Source organism: Aethalodelphis obliquidens, unplaced genomic scaffold, assembly GCF_003676395.1.
Source record: "Aethalodelphis obliquidens isolate GAN/ISIS:26980383/991018 unplaced genomic scaffold, ASM367639v1 scaffold4, whole genome shotgun sequence".
In the NCBI taxonomy this organism is placed as follows: domain Eukaryota; kingdom Metazoa; phylum Chordata; class Mammalia; order Artiodactyla; family Delphinidae; genus Aethalodelphis; species Aethalodelphis obliquidens.
In genome coordinates, this window is record NW_020837948.1 from 22,380,599 (window position 1) to 22,399,075 (window position 18,477).

Sequence of the window (18,477 nt, forward strand, 5' to 3'; positions counted from 1 at the left end):
GAGCACAATCCAATGGAACACTTAGATAAATGTTTAGAAAGTTCTCTTGTCAAGGTGACTTTATCTCAGTTGTTTCAAAAGAAGAAGAAAAAAAGAATGAAACACAAGGATTCTTTCTTAAAGGATGAACAAAAAGAATTTAGAATCACTGCATTTACAAAATATGATTGTCTTGAACAGCAAATTTACTGAGGAAAATGCAAGATTAGTAGTAAAATTCAAATATTTTAGCGTTTTTAGGATATTCAGTTAAAGTGTTGATGCCATCCAAATTACCAAATCTGTTACACATAAAATTGCTATTCTCTATAAAGAAATTTCAACTGTCTATGACTAGTCTAGAACCAGTTATGCTCTAACCTAACACAGCCATTCAACTATCTTTGGGGTTATTGTATTCTCTTTTCTCATAAAGAAGTTAATACAGGTGGCAGAATGTAACAAAAAAAATCAACAGTGTAGAAGGCTTTTTAATAAATTTCATTTTGGCAAATGATCATATGCAAATTAGCAAATATTGAAATCAGGATGATTTTATTTATTTGTTCTGTACATATCTGATTAATGGGCACTAATTTTGTTGATGATAACAAGAGAACTCTATTGTTATATACAGATTAGAAATGTAAACACTTAGCATTTCCCACAACTACTGACTTCACAAATTATTTTGAATGTTATTTCAAATAACACTGTGAGTGCCAGAGGTTAGGTAAGCAAAGAGCTCTACTGCCCCCTAATGAAGTAAAACAAAAAAAACAAAAAAGCCCAAAAACTCAGAAAACTTGTTTTGAGGTATGTGTGGAACAGGAAAATAATCTTACTTTGCTAAATGCAGTAGACAAACAGTAAGAAAATTAACTGAAAACAACTAGAATATCTATCACAATACTATAGGAAAAGCTAGAATCATCCAGTTTTCATGATAAAATTAGTAGCAAAACAGGAAAGCCTCGAGACAGAAATGTTCTAACAGAAAGGAGGCCAGTACAACAATGTTATCTGAAGTGACAGCAATTAAAACTTCACCTCAGGCTACACTTTTCATGTGTATGTTGGAAGGGAATGAGAAGAAAGAGATTCTTAGAAACCATGCTTTTCAGTGAATTACTGTAAGTTTTCAGTTCAGCAGCTCATACGTATTGTAAATACTATCAAAATATTCTCTTACAATTTGCACTGACTCTAATCCTCTCAGAATTATTTTAATATATGTGTACTTTCAGGATAACTACATTGTAAAACATAATGTAAATGTAAAACATTTGACGGAAAAAAAACCCCATACATTTGAAAGAATTTTACCTGTTTCCTGTTTTAAACAAATGTCAATTTCTTAAGCATGACAACTGTGTACTTTATGATACTCTGCATCATAAACTAACAAGCGATAACTTTTAATCTTCCTTTTAATAAAATTTCTCCCTTCCTTTAACAAATTTGGTTTTTAAAACATGTTCCATACTCATGTTCCTTTTACCTAATACTCTAACCTGTCTAGAATTCCTGAATTCTCATTCAGAACAGAGCAAATGTTTGGGGGAAGAGCAGTGTGTGGTCCTTAATAACAGAAGTTATGTAAAAATTAACATCAAGGAATCAGATATAACAAGAGTACAAAGAATAAAATACCAGATCATAAAAACATGGAGAAAAAGTAAAGCTTCCCAGCAGCAGTTCACTGAGGGGAACAGAGGTATGGTAGATAACTGTTCCTTTATAGCTAGGGCACATGTCCCTTGGAGAGGGCCTGTTTTTAACCAGGTTGACCGTGGTTGTACATTCCACTATATGTCTGTTGTTTACAATATATAAGAAGTAGGGACCAAATCCACAAAATGCCACAGGGGAGACAGGAACACAGAGAAAGAGGGTCACTTAAGTCTGCATACGAGATGAAAATATCCTTTACATTCCTGTGCTGCTGCTTTTCTCAAGTGTCCGTTAAGGAAAATGGTTCCCTAGCTCTGCAAGTCATAAGGGTAACCAAATGTTCATTCAAAATTTTAAAACAGCAACAGACAGAAAAATACAAATGTACTCCAGCCTATATCTCAAATGAGTTGGATCTCACATCTGTATAGATTTCCTGAATAATATGAATGAATTAAAAACATGACTCTTTTACTTGAAGCATTACTCATTCATTCCTACTGCCTAAAGATATAACTGACACAGAGAAATGTTTTGAAGACACAATAAAGAAGCTGGGAGGACTCAAGCATCCCAGAGTTAAACACTGCCAAAGTTATAATGCTTAAAGTATATCAAATATAGAGTCAAAATTGTATCCTTCCAAGCTATAAATTCCATTTAGCTACTCAGACTTAACATATGATAGTCACGAGAAATAAAGCAGTGAACGTATACCTGGAGAACGCATATATGTATGTGTGTATATAGGTGTGTGTTTTCCCTCATGGAAGAGTCTCAGTCCACACCAGTGAGTTTCCGGTTATTATCCTAAAGCTAAAGGAATGCCTTCCCTAGTTCACGGAGAGAAAAAAAAATAAAGGACTTTCCAGGCTATCCTTTCCCTCCTCTATTCTCAGAAGCATACATATGAAAAATATGATCAAAAATTAAAGGAAGAAAGAATGAAAGAAAAGGGAAAAGGTTAATTTCATCAAGAAATAAAGTTAGTGGCAGCTTTGGTTTAAAACAAAGAGATTTATTTATTCATTAGCCCAAGAAAACTTTTATTGATGATGATGAAGATGGCAGCAGCCAGCATTTATAGAGCATCATGTACTTTACATACACTGAGTATCTGATCTTCATAAAAGCCCTGTGAGACAGATATATTATTCCTGTTTTACAGATGAAGAAACTGACACTCATAAAGATTAAGTAACTTGCCCAAGGTTAGACCGCTACTAAATTGCAGAGCATATATAATATTGCAGTCAATTCGACACTTAACCATTAAGTTTATGTTCTTTTCTGGTCAAAATGTGTGAAATGAAATGATTCTTTGCAAACACTGTAATAAATTAATAAATTATACATGTTAAGATCCAATTCAATTGCCTAAAATTCTGTGGACATGTAACCTGAGCTAGGCACTGATGCCAGTTCTTATGGAAGACAGAAACGTACAAGACATAATAAACAGTGAAAGTGCTAACAAAGAAGTAATAATATACACATCCTTCAATGCCCATTATAAATAATAACATTTCTTCCACTATTCTCTGATCACATACAGCCACAGTAACCTCTTCTTCTTCAGATCTTCCTACCTCACTCTCACCTCTATTTCATTTGTCTTAAAATGAGACAGTCTCATTTATTTAAGGAAAAAAAGTCACTCCTCCTGCTCTAAGATATTCAATTGTAGTAAAAAATATATAAAAATAGCATTCAATGACAACTGAAATACACATTTCTCAATATGCTGTAGTATATTGTCCATAGCAACTCTTTTACCTTTGATAACATGTTCAGGTTTTCTTAAATTAATACTAAAGAAAAAAATCACCATGCAGTTTAAAACTAATCCAAAATTCTATTTTGTAATAGCTGAGATTTAAACACACACACAGACATACTATACATACACAAACAGAACTCAGGTCACCTTCATATTTCAGGCATTGGCTGGACAACATTATTCCCTCTGCCATATGTATGCAGCTTAAAACACAAAACACCCAGAAACATTCACAATTATCTAAAACATTAAAATCATAATTTTATATGACCACTACCAATTTTTTCCATTGCAGAATTGAAAAGACATTATAACATATTCTTGCAAGAAAAGTACCTTGTAAGACAACCTGTTTTTTCAAATAAATAACAAAGTGATATGTAAATCTGACATCAAAACTTGTCACAAAGATCTGTCATTTTGTTAATCTTTCATTTTAATTAAATTATGTTTAAACCTTCAATTCAAAGAACAAAGACCTTGCTAACAATAAAGTACAAGATCTAGTAAACAAAATACATCCTTTCAATGGGATACCCTTTCTTACCTTCGAATCCTCATTGCTCACTCCTAGCTGTAACACAGCTTGAGGAGATTTTAGTTTTGCTTGGGCAGAGTGAGCCATCTGAAGGTTAAGCTGCCATCCAACCGTCTCCAGCTACAAAAGACAAGCACAGATTGGAATCAGATGGTACAGAAAGAAGAAAACAGTCAACTTTAAGCAAATCTCCAATCAGCAGGAATGAACATGGATAGCCTGGACTCTGTGGAAAGTCAGTTCCAGGGCTCCTTTAACCTGCACACTCTGTACATTCTCCCTTTGGGCTCATTAGATTGGCCACGTGCCATGCCTGTCAAATTCAACAGTAAAACTGGCCTTTAAATACACTCTGTTCTAAAAATAAAAGTTCTGAGACTAAGCGATGAACTACACTAAAGGAGTCAATGGTTTTTAAATAGTAAATTACTATTTTAAAACAGTATATTTTAGGGAATTCCCTGGCCGTCCAGTAGTTAGGAGTCTGCGCTCTCACTGCCGAGGGCCAGGATTTGATCCCTCCCTGGTCACAGAACTACGATCCCACAAGCCATGCGGTGCAGCCAAAAAAACAAAAACAAAAAACAGTATATTTTAAAGCCAATGGTTTTTAAATAGTTATAAATTTGAACCAGTAAATAGCATATACTGGTGATAAGTACTTTAATGACCTCCTATTATCTTTCAAAACTCTTTGCAGTAAGTAGAACACGGTAGAACTTTTTTTTTTTTAAAGGGAAATTGAAGTGCCCAGATGGTAAGAGGTTCACACATTTAGACACAGTTAGTGAGACTGGAATAGAGCCAGGCAAAGAATTGATATCTACTAGTGAGCAGGTGTTATCATGCTTTCCAAAGTATTCTAACTTACTATGGTTCCCAGTTATGACAGAAACTAATTAGAATACTTCCTTTGAATTTATTAATTAACAACAGCAAAATTGAATCAGGAAGGCAAAAACAGTAAAGACACACTAAAACAGCTTAAGTTTCAAAATATTAAGCAGCATAAATGTGCCTTTACTGAACAAGACAGATTATTGGTTTCTCCAACCTCAAAACTATGAAGTTTTAAATCTAATTTCCAATAAATCTAAAGTATCAATATTTTTGTTTTGTGACATGTAATTGTCATATACCTCTGACAACATGACTCTAGTAATTGATTTAGTAAAACTACCTTAGCTACACTGGTAAGAATGGCAGCCTCACAACAATTTTTACTTAACTGGAATACTAATTGCTAACTTGAAAGACTGTTCAACAGCTAGAATCACAGCAGTGACTCAAAGCCAAATTGGAAAGAGAGCAATGAAAGTATTATCTATTCGAGAGAGGATGTGATGAGAAAATAAAGATACAATTCTGTACTTTCTGGCACTGAACCTTTTAGAGTTTATGGGTAAAAAGGGGGAAGATGTTGCAGAGACATAATCCATAATACCACAAGTAAAAGAATCAATTTAATGGTACATGTTAAGGATCCATAATGTACTGATCTTTAACACTGATTACAGTAGTAACATAGTCTCTAATAGCAGCCCACTACTTTCGCAACAGTCACATGCAATAGACCCTCCAATATAACAGGAAAGAACATGTCATAACTACTCTCATATATCCAAGCATTTTGATACACATCATCATCTTAATTGAAAAGCACCCTCTAGGTATTTCTATGGACCTGTAAGACACTGTTTTGATCTCATTTAACTAATCCTATCCCTGTCCTTTAAGCACTTAAGATAAATGACAAAGATAAATATTAAGTGAATAAACTAAAATATGGTCCCACTATGGTCAGGCCTTTGCATAAATTAATGTATGCTCAGTCACTGCACAGAGGTAGAACGGGAGAATTGAGATCACTGAACTTAAAGCTTATGCTTTAGTTCATGCTTACGCTGTCACTCACTAGCTAGGTGACCCTGATAGTTAAGTCACAATCTTTCAAGGTCTCAATTTCCTCATAAAAAATGGAAATAAATCTACCTGAATTATATACTTTTCTGAGTTACTGATAATATCAAATAAGAAAATGCATATTCAAATTGCTTTGGAAACTGCAAAGCATTATAAATATAAGGCATTTGGGTCACCTAATTTTTCCTACAGTATCTTTTTTTAATAGTATGTTTTAAATAGAGTTGACACTCTATATCTATCTGCTGAATTGAAACAAATCAAAAAATACAAGGAAAGGTAAATTTTTAAAACCATCATAACTAAAAAGAGTTCGTTGGTTGATGTTCTTAAATTCTAGAGCCTTTTCTATTGAATTCTGTGATTTAAAAATATTTGTCCCGGGCTTCCCTGGTGGCGCAGTGGTTGAGAGTCCGCCTGCCGATGCAGGGGACACGGGTTCGTGCCCCAGTCCGGGAAGATCCCACATGCTGCGGAGTGGCTGGGCCCATGAGCCATGGCCGCTGAGCCTGCGCGTCCGGAGCCTGTGCTCCGCAACGGGAGAGGCCACAACAGTGAGAGGCCTGTGTACTGCAAAAAAAAAAAAAAAAAAATTGTCCCATGCCCCCATGAAAGAGTAATTTTAAAAGTAAAAACAAAAAATTGCTAAACTCATATGTAGGTATATGCACATACACACACCCACTCATAAAATTTCATAGAAAAAGATCAGTATTCAGAAAACTTAAATGAAGAGGGAATAAAGGATAACTAGAATTATTTTAAAAAATACTTTGCAGTTTCACAGAATAGTAAGAAAAACAAAACTAACAAAATATTTACAGTGAAACTAGGAGACAACAGCAACACTACTTGAGATAGGTACTCTTATTATCCCCATTCTAGAGATTAAATATGTAAAATGTAAACAACTGGTGCATAGGAGTAAAGAGTATATGAAGATTCCTTATGTTATTATTCCCACTTTGTTTGAAATTATATCAAAATCAAAAGTTACAGAAATTAAAAAAAAAAAGTTACAGAAATTGATTCAAGTAAAAATCATCCATGGATACTAAATTTAAGTGGAGAAAGTTTGATTTGAAATGAACGGTCACAAAGTTTCTGCCCACAATTCCTTTTTAGTTGCAAAAGAAGAAAATAATTATGCAGTTGAAAAAAAAAGCAACATTTTAATCAAGAGATCAAAATTAACATCACCAAAAAGTAGCAAATGGACAGCAGGTGCCTCTAGAAATGATATCCTGCGAAGACCACAACATCATTTACATAACTTTCTAGCCAAAAATCATAACTAAATTTGATCATGAAGAAACGACAGAAAAAAACAGAGAAACACATAAAACAAGTGGAAGGTACACTTGAAAAACATCAATGTCCTAAAAGACAAAGAAAAGCTGAAGAAAGAAGGAATTCCTTAAACTGCTTAGAACATATATTATTTTCTGGGTCTATAATAGGCACTGGTAATACAAATATGAATAAAACAAAGGCCCTTTGCCAAGGTGAAAATCTTACAGTATACTATTTAATTATTCCTCTGAGACTCCTAAGAAACAAATATGATAGTCATCAATATTTAATTACATAGGAAACAAAATCTAGCACAGAATTTTGACTTAAGTTAGCTAAACTACATTTGCTTCTACTTAAAAGAAAATTCTGTATAGTGTATATGAGGCATTTGTACATTAAAATACCAGGAACCATTTTAATATAATTTGTTTTGATATCTCATATTCAAATTTAAATCTGAGGGTGTTTATACCTTAACCAACATCTTAAGTTTAAATGTCATCAAAATAACATGAAACACAAGGAAAATGAGCCACTAATATTTTTAATGTTTTCCAACCCATGCCAAAACTGTTTACATGATAGTTCTTAGGCATCTCATTTACATTACTTATTACCTGACAATGTCACTAACATGTCAGTTCAAAATATAAGGACTTCATTCTCCCTCTAACTTCCACATAAAAAAACTCAGCATAAGCTTAAATTCTCGTAATTGCTTTGTAAACCACAGTTCTAAGCATATGCAAAATTAGTCAAAATTACAATAATATTAGCTCTTTTAAAATGAAAAAGAAAATGTAAAGTTAATCACCATACTTTAACTACTGGATCTCTCAAACAGTAGCCTCTGCTTGGATCATATCACATAGTAAGAAACACTTTTTTATGTTGCAAACTGATATACATATACAAAAGTGTCACAAAACAATTTTTACCCAGAGCAGTAATACAGAATCTCTACTATGTTTCACTTTTAAAATACTAATTCAGGGACTCCCCCAGTGGTCCAGTGGCTAAGATTCTGCGCTCCCAATTCAGGGGGCCCGGGTTTGATCCCTGGTCAGGGAACTAGATTCCACATGCTACAACTAAGAGTTCACATGCTGCAAATAAAAGATCTCCCATGCCGCAACTAAGACCCAGTGCAGCCAAATAAATACTTTAAAAAATAAAATAAAATAAAAATTTAAACAATTTAAAAATTAAAAAAAATAATAAAATACTAATTCAAAACCCTCCAAATTGATTTCATTACTTACTAAGCCACTAATAGGTCAAGCTATCTATCTATAGTTAGAAAAAATACTGCTCAGAAATACTGAATGAGTTTTAGGAATTATGTGTATGGATATTCATGAAACAATTATTATTTATTATAATGTCATGAAAACACAAAGTAGAACTGTAACTGCTAAAAGAGAAAACAGTACCTATATTTTGTCGCTATAATCCATCATTCATTTTATAACTGGCAAATACTATAAGCAGAAATTCTGTATATATATGGCTTATTACACAAACTATACATTACTATTTACGCCTATGAAATATAAAACTTAGGAAGTTAACTAAACATTTAATACAAGAAGAGCATGAACCTACCTGTTTTTAAGGCTTAGCTAAACACTTGCTCTATAATTTCCTTGACCATTTCTCTTGACTTCAATGATTTCTTCGTATATAATCTACTGATTAATTATAGAAAATTCCCAACTTAAAAAAATTCTAGTTGGCTTATTCTTTGTTTTCTAAAATTATACACATAGAATAAAGCATGATATTAAGAACTTTTTCTAAATCTTTCATACAGGGGAGAAGGGCATTTTTCAATTCAATGTAATCTGCTTAATAAGGTTAGCTTTTAGAAGCATTTCTCATTATAACCCTGTATCACCAAGAAAGGAATACCTGCTGGGAAAATCAATTCATGATTGTATAAGAGGTCATACTTATGATCCCTCAATTATGGCATGTGTATATGTATATAGTGAAATCTTTAAAATAATAGATTCAGAGTAATTTTACATTTGTCTAAAATAGAGAAGTTTCCACTATTTCCATAATGTATAGAGATCTATTTTCTCAAGTAATATATGTATCTAAGGAGTTTGCCTAAGGACACAAGATGACAGCACCAATTTAGGAGTACATTTCATTGGAAACATTCTATATACCAGTGAACAATAAAGGCACTGATGATTATACCTCAAATTTTCACCTTTTTCCTTTGGAAAGAAAATGCTGTAGAAGAAATGAAGAAGGCATTTATAATCTGCTCAAATAGGTTCATTAATCAAATCAGCAAAAATTTAAACAGGCTGTCATTTGGAGGCCCTCCGGGAGATGCCAAATTTTATTCCCCATTTTTAAGCTGGCAGTGCCCTATTTATAAAATCAGATTCTAAAAAATCTATTTGTTTGGGACTTAGAACAAATCTGCAAATATAATAAAATTATAAATGGTGATTAAATTACCAAGTAATTTAACAGAAGGAATGCAAGTGGTTCCCTACTTTTGTCCTAACTAGAGGAATATCTAAAACTCAAAAAATAATAAATTCCAGTTCTAAATGGCTAAAAACAAATAATACCTTGGCATTAAGAAAAATCTTCAATTTCTGGCATTTTATATACGTGGTTTTCTTAACTATTATATACAATAGATATCAGCCTTAACTTACAAGCATATAATTTGAGAAAAAGCCTGTTGCTTTCAGGACACTAATGATTCCCATCTTTATGTAAATACCACAAATTGTATGCTGATGAAACTTACACTTATCAGTAGAATCAGACTTTCATCCTAGTCTTCTATCCATTTTTAAATAATAATGGCACAATGATATAAAGACTGACCTATGCAAATGAAAAAACAAACAAACAAAAACAAGTTTACCATTAACTGAGACGAGAAAACTACAGGAACAGTTTCAAGAGGAATGATCCAAAGATCAGTTTACTTTTTTAATGTTAAGCTTGAGATGCCTATTCTATATCCAATGAAACTATCAAGTAGGCTAGAGAAAAAATGTTTTATTAGAAAATAGTTTTTAAACCCAGAAGCCTAGATGTGATTGCCAGGGAAGTACAAAAGAAAAGAGAAAAGGATCAGGGACTGACTCCTGGCACAATACAAAATTTAGAGGTTGTAGAAATGAGAAGAAAGTAGCAAATATGACTGTCTAAAAGAAGCAGGCAGAAAGGAGAAAAACCAGAAGAGCACAGACCTGACTTTTGTACCGTCATAGATGCTGGGGACATAAAAATCAATAAACTTACAATCTCTGTCCCAAAAGCTCCAAGTCTAGTGATGAAGACAAACATACACAAAAGTAATTTTGATATAACACATATGTAGAAAATCCTAAGTAACTGCAAAAAAGCTACTAAAACTAATGGCCAGTTTTAAGAAAGTTATGGCAAAAGGTTAATATGGAACATCAATAGTTTTCAATATACTAGAAAGAAACAATTGGAAAATGTCAAAAATGCAATTCCATTTTTAGTGGCAACCAAAATCATGCAAATACACAGTCTTAGTCTGTTTAGGCCACTAAAACAAAATACCACAGACTGCATAGCTTAGTAATAACAACATTTATCTCTCACAGTTGTGGAGATTGGAAGTCTGAGATAAGGGTGACAGCAAGGTTGAGCGAGGGCCCTCTTCCAGGCTGCAGACTTCTTGTATCCTCACATGGCAGAAGGAGGCAAGGGAGTTCTCTAGGGCCTCTTTATAAGGGTACTAATCCCATTCATTAGGGTTCTTTCCTTATTACCTAATCACCCCCTAAAGGTCCTACCTCCTAATATCATCACCATGGGGGTGAGGTTTCAACATACAAATCTTGAAGAGACACAAACATTCAGTCTATAGCATAAGAATAACAAAATTTGTGCAAATCCTGGTCACTGGAAAAACTACACACATTACTGGAATAAATTAAAGAAGATATCAATAAATGGAGAGATATACCATGCTCATGAATTTAAAGATTCAATATTATTAAGATGTCAGTTCTTCCAGAAATGATCTATAGAATTTAGGACAATCTAATTAATTCCCCAGCAGGAATTTTTTAATAGAAACTGACAAGCGGATTCTAAAATTTAAATGGAAAGGCAAATGACCTAAAAGTGTCAAACCAATTTTTTTAAAGAGTTGGAGGAGCTATATTACCTAACTTGAAGAATATAAAACTACAGCAATAAAGACAATGTGGCACTGGCAAAGGATAGACATAAAGACCCATCAATTGACTTCTAACGAAGGTACCAAGGTAAATGATGCTGGAACAACAACAAATAAAAAACAACCTCTACCTAACACCAAACACAAAAATGAACTCAAAATGGATCACAGACCTAAATGTAACTGCTAAAACCATCAAACTTCTAGAAGAAAACATAAAAGGAAATCTTTGTGATCTTAGGATAGGCAAAGATTTTAAAGAGAGCCATAAAAGTATGAACCACAAAAGAAAAAAATTATAAACTAGACTTCATCAAAATAAAAAATTCTGTTCTTCAAAAGTCACCATTAATAAAAAGGCAAGCCACGGACTAATAAAATATTCACAATACATATACCTGACAAAGGACTTGTATCCAAACTATATAAATAATTCTTACCAAAATAAGAAAATGAAATCTACCCCACTGTAAAGCAATTATACTCCAATAAAGATGTTAGAAGAAAAATAAATTTAAAAAAAAGAAATCTATATAAAAAGGGCAAAGATTGGAACAGATAATTCACAAAAGAAGATAAACAAATGGCCAACAAACACATAAAAAGATATTCAAAATCCTTATGTTCAACATCCTTATACCCATTAGAATGGCTAAAACTTTAAAGAATGGCAGCACCAAGTGTTGGCCAGGACATGAAGAAACTGCTGGTTGGAGTGTAAAATAGTACAACCACTTTGAAAAACTGTTTGGCAGCTTCTCATATAGTTAAATATACACTGACCCTACAACCCAGTCAATCCACCCCTAAGAAATTACTCAAGAGAAATAAAAATATATGTCCTTAAAAAGATGTGTACATGAATGTTAACAGATTTATTCAAAATAGCCCAAAGCTGGAAAGAGCCCCATTATCCATCAACAAGTGAATGGATAAACTGTGACACATCCGTATGACAGAACACCACCCTGCAATAAAAAAGAATACCAACCCACAATGAAAAGGAGCAAACCATTGATACATTGATACAACATTGATACATTGATACAACCATTGATACATTGATACAACAACACAGATGAACCTCAAAATCATACTCAGTGGAAGAAGCCAGAGGAAAGTACATGTGTATAATTCCATTTATGTAAAATCCTACTAAACACAATCTATAGTGACACAAAGCAGATCAGTGGTTTCCTGCAGCCAGGGTTTAGGGAGGAAAGAACTGCCAGGGGGCATGAGGAAACTTTTTAGCACAATGAAAATGCTCTGTATTTTAATTATGACCATGATCTCACAGAAATAATGCTATCAAAATTCACCAAATAGTGCAATTAAAAGGATACAGATTACACTATGTAAATTATAATTTAATAATGCTATTTTTTAAAAGATACAATATATTAAAGGCCGTAACGGAGGAATGTATAGGTGCGATGAGAGAACATCTTCAATCTCTTTGCCATCCTCTAGTCATGGGCAAGAACAGGAGGCAGTAAGCCTCAAAGGAACAAGCCACACTACTACTTGCCTCCCAGAGAAAGAATTCTATACTGTGACATCTTTAAGTATACGAAGACAAGGTCAGGATCTCAGAGATGACTATTATGCAATACAGTATCCACATTACAAGAGGTATAAATGCTTTATTACAAATATCACAACTTAGGGATACTCTCTAACCTATACCCTCAAGTTTAGATGCCACAAAAGTCAACCTAGTGTCATTGCTAGGGTGGCATGAAACTTAAAATTATACTCCTTGACCCACAGACTTGGCCAAAATACCTAATTGGTCTTCCTATCCAAGTTATAAAGTGATGAGGGAAAACATCAATGAATCATCATTCAGACTGCTTGCCACCTCTGCATACCATGAATATATGAAGACCACAGTACAAGTTTACTGACGCCGAAATGTCATTCAGCTAATGCTCTCACAGTTGACAACACTCTGAAAAAGTACATCAATTCTATTTAGCAGGTGCACATCTTTGACTACTATGACATAAGAGTAATTTTGCTAACAGCACAGTTCTTTGGCATTAGTAAAATCTTAATTTAATTTGTTAATGGTCTGGTTTTAGTCAATTACTTATAAAGCAGAGAATACATTTCTACTTCAAATTAGACTGATTAAGGGTCTCTTAGATCTAAAGTTCTTTAAATTGATTGCTGCATCAACAGCTAATGACATCACCTTTTTTCCCCTGGAGAATTTCCATTTCAAGCTAAAGCAATTCTTATTATACATATTCCCACTTTTAAAGAGGAAAAATGTAAATGACTGAATCTAGTATTCCAGCAAAACTCAAGAGTCATGAAATAAATGAACCACAAAAGGCTTAAAGTACAACCAAAATGAAAACACAAAAGAACACTAGGAAATACAAAATATAATCCATACCCTCCTCTCTTTACTTTTCTAACACCAATAAACACAAATATCCCTCTTTATAAGAAAACCCTATAAACTGAACCTCAAAGTAGCACAATTAGTAAAGCAGGAATATTGTGCATTTATTTAATCAACAACTATTTTTTGAGAACCCACTATCTACCAAGGGCCATTTAAAGTAGTGAAAATACAGTAGTGAACAAAACAGACAAAAATTCCTGCCCTTGTGGAGTTTATAGTTTAGTAGTAGAGACAATTTAAAAAAATGAACACGTAGAATATATAGAAGGTCAGATAAGAATAATGAGTATTATAGAAAAAAACGAAGTAAGAATGTACCATAGAGGTGGAAGCACTTTTCACTATGATGATTACAGCAAGGCTCACTGATAAGTGTGATATTTGCGCAAAGAGCTGAAAAAGATAGGAAGCCAACCACATGAACATCCAAGAGTTTCTGAGGTAAAGAGAACAGAATTCTCCAAAGTGAGCCAGGTGGAGGTCAACAAGATAGTGGACCAAAAGGGGTTACTGATCATGTAGGGTCTTAAAGGCAATTTTAAGAACTTTGACTTCCATTGTAAACAACACGGAAAGACTTGGTGGATCTTGAGCAGAGCAAAGACAGAATAAGACTTACAATTTAAAAGAAGCACTTTTAGAGTTCCTAATCTGATAATGGTAGGAAGGAGTTTATATCACATCAACTTCCCTTGCAAATAAAAAGTATAACTTCTAGGGCTTCCCTGGTGGCGCAGTGGTTGAGAGTCCGCCTGCCAATGCAGGGGACACAGGTTCGTGTCCCGGTCCGGGAAGATCCCACATGCCGTGGAGCAGCTGTGCCCGTGAGCCATGGCTGCTGAGCCTGTGCGTCCGGAGCCTGTGCTCCGCAACGGGAGAGGCCACAGCAGTGAGAGGCCCACGTACCACAAAAAAAAAAAAAAAAAGTATAACTTCTAAAGAAAATATTTTAAAAACAGTGATTTGAAGGCATTGGAGAATGACTAAAAGCAGAAAGAAGTTAAAGGGAAGGGATCCACACAAGGTGACAGATTTGTAAAAGAAGGGAACCACACAAGGTGACAGATTCACAATTATATGACTCTTTACATTTATATGACTTTTTCCCAATCCGTGCAGCATGGACTGGCTAAAACTCAAATACAAAGCCTCAGATTTGGCTTAAGGGGTCAGCAACCCCATTGCTAGACATTTACTCAAGGGAAATAAAAACATACGTCCACAAAAAGACTTGTACACAAATGTCAAAGAGCAGTCTTATTCCTAATAGCCAGAAACTGGAAACAACCCAAAAGTCTATCAAGAGGACTACAGATAAACAAACTGTGTTATTTTCATACAAGGAAATATTACTCAGCAACAAAAGAACTGCTGATACAAGTAACAACATGAATGCATCCAAAAAAACATTATGTTGAGAGACAGCAGACAGACACTTACTTGAGTTCATTTATATTAACTCTACGAACAGAAAAAAAACAACTTACAGTGATGGAAATTTGAGTATGAAGGTGGAGGGAATTAAAACTGGGCACTTTCCAGGTGATGAAAATTTTCTCTATTTTGTTAAGGAGAATGATTAAAAGGGTATATATAATTTCTGAAATTCATCAAACTGAACACACTTAAAATCTCTGCATTTTCTGCAGGTAGATTATATTTCAATAAAAAAACAGTAAATGAATATAGCAGCATTTAAATCTCACAAACATTTACATTCAGTCAATTCCAGCATATGGAAAAACCATGGCTTTCACTTCATTCTTAACATGCCAACAACTAACGCAACAAATGAGGCAGAAATTTGACTTGTATATGGATATAATTATAACAAAATACCTTTCCTATAAATGCAGATGATAATGTTAAGAAGCATTTAAATCTTGAAAAAGCACTCAGATATGTATTCATAGTTACGTATTTAGATTTAGCTATATGAAGTATGTTTTTTCTGTTCTCTTTTTAATAAAGCCATTCATCCATCCTTAGAATTCCAAAAGAAATGAAATAAGAATATAAAAGAAAATAATAAAACAAAAGAATACACTAAGTTTTAAAAATGTCAAATCTAAATTTCTTATATTACATATAAAAGACAGATATTTAACAATTAATGAAGCAAACAATTAGTTGTTACACTTAACAATAAAGTAAATCTTATTATAATGGCTTAAAGAGGATTTTTTTAAAAGACTGTTTAGGAACATTATTATCTTAAGAACATTAGCCATCCTTTTTTTTTTTTTTTTTTTTTTTGCGGTATACGGGCCTCTCAAGGTTGTGGCCTCTCCCGTTGCGGAGCACAGGCTCCAGACACGCAGGCTCAGCGGCCATGGCTCACGGGCGCAGCCGCTCCGCGGCATGTGGGATCTCCCCAGACTGGGGCACGAACCCGTGTCCCCTGCATCGGCAGGCGGACTCTCAACCACTGCGCCACCGGGGAAGCCCTAGCCATCCATTTTAAAATGCAGGTTTCTCAAGAACATATGAGACATGATGAATTTTCACTACATAATGAAATAATAAATTTGCTATGTAACTGGTAAAATTAAGAGCACTCTTAACAGGACGAAATCACAATACACACATTTTGAGCATTCAAAACAAATACAACTGTCAAATTTATCCTTAAAATCTTCCTAACAAACATACAAGTACATTTTAAGAAAAGGAATCAGTACAGGAATCAGTAGCCTTTAAAGAGCAGGCTACTCAGAGTGCTAAAAATATGCCTTATGTATATTTCTCATAATCATATCTGTTACTGAGGAATAGGGTGAACTTCAAATGTAAAAATATCTTAGAAAAAATATCATATAAAAAAACACAATTCTTTTCCTTAAGGTCTCAGAAAAAAAGAGATGTATCAATATGTCAGTAATATTTAACATATAAGTTTTTACATTTTGTATAGCAGGAATATACATAAAGGAACTCTAACCAGAATTTTAGGAGTAAAATTAAACATAGTATTCAAGTTCTGTCTGAAAGGGTATTCATAATTTAATAAATGTTGTAACCACACAGGCATTTTAACAAAAATCAAACAGAAAATCCTGTTAGAAGGACACTGCTAACATAGTCAACACTGATAAAAGAGGGAAGACTACCAATTCTAATAAGCAGTGGTAACATTTCAGTGTCCAAAGAGGTTAAGATAAAAAAAAAAAAAAAAGTGAGACAGGATAAAATTTTTAAATCCCTTCAATCATATCCTGTAAAAAGCTATCCAATCAATTTTCAATCTGCCTCTCACTTATCAGATTTAAATAATAGAAGATGAAAAGAGGTGTTTTTAAAAACTGAATTAAAAATAAGTTCCTTTTGATTTTTTAACTTGTTATTTAACTGAATCTGACTCTCTTTGAATTCAGAATTACACAGATGTTCCACTGCAAGCACCACACAGTTTATGTTAACCTCTAAATGACTATAAAACAGTCTTTGCAAATACAACTTTTGTTCATTATATAATAAATCACTGCCATATATTTCTGTTACAATTTAAATGACATGATCTATTTTCATCCACAGCTATTTTAGTCACCATATCTTAACAGTCAACAGGGCAAAAAGGAAGATAACATTATAGTTGTCAGAGGTACCACGACATAAAAGGCTCAATTAAGAGAGAGACCAACCTCGGACTTCCCTGGTGGTGCAGCGGTTGAGAATCCGCCTGCCAATGCAGGGGACACAGGTTTGAGCCCTGGTCTGGGAAGATCCCACATGCCACGGAGCAACTAAAGTCCATGTGCCACAACTACTGAGCCTGCGCTCTAGAGCCTGTGTGCCACAACTACTGAGCCTGCATGCCACAACTACTGAAGCCCATGCACCTAGATCCTGTGCTCTGCAACGAGAAGCCCCCGCAATGAGAAGCCCACGCACCGCAACAAAGAGTAGCCCCCGCTCACCACAACTAGAGAAAGCCTGCACGTAGCAACGAAGACCCAATGCAGCCAAAAATAAATAAATAAAATTTAAAAAAAAAAGAGAGAGAGCCCAATCTGATTCCCACCTCACCGTCACCATGGACCACTTGGGTTAACACGGTAAAGTTACACTTTCGAAAGTTTTATTTCTTTTTCAAAGATATAAAACACACATATACACACACAAACTATGTAAACTACCCTGCATAAAGCCTGACACAGAAAAATTTTGCTGCTAACATTTAGGTGGTAGTAGAGCACAGTGGCTTAGGAGTGTAACTACTTTGTTAAATCCCAACTCTACCACTTATTTAGCTGCGTGACCATGGACCAATTATTTAATCTCTCTAATCCTCAGTTTAATTTTAAATATAAACTAGAACTATTAATGGATCTTATAAGATATAATGCACTGAGTAGAGTTTTTGGTCCACCGTAAACATAAGAAATGTTTGATATTATTATATGATCTTAATTAGCATTTAAGGTATTAAAAAATGTATTAGCTACCCTCTCATATACTCTGTATTGGCAAAAGATAATTTCCTACATTCTCAAGGGACCAGTGTCATAGGGACCAATTAATCATATCCAACTACTTTTTTGCATATTTTATATAACAACTGATCAAACTACTTCTTAAACAGAAGTTAATGTAATACAACATAAGGAAGAAATATTACTTTTTAAAAAAATTTTTTTTATTTATTTTATTTTTGGCTGCGTTGGGTCCTCACC

At 33.9% G+C, this 18,477-nt stretch overlaps 1 protein-coding gene across 10 annotated transcripts in view; it reads right to left on the reverse strand.

Moving 5' to 3' along the window:
* COMMD10 (COMM domain containing 10) overlaps positions 1–18,477 on the reverse strand; it is a 172,200-nt gene that overhangs the window by 138,778 nt on the left and 14,945 nt on the right. For 9 of the 10 annotated variants that reach the window (XM_027099637.1, XM_027099644.1, XM_027099657.1 and 6 more), the window contains exon 5: positions 3,981–4,091. In XM_027099637.1, the coding sequence (XP_026955438.1) occupies positions 3,981–4,091 (111 nt within the window). Of the gene's footprint in view, positions 1–2,682; positions 2,789–3,980; positions 4,092–18,477 lie in introns of those variants that run through there. The other variant, XM_027099693.1, reaches the window with a different exon arrangement.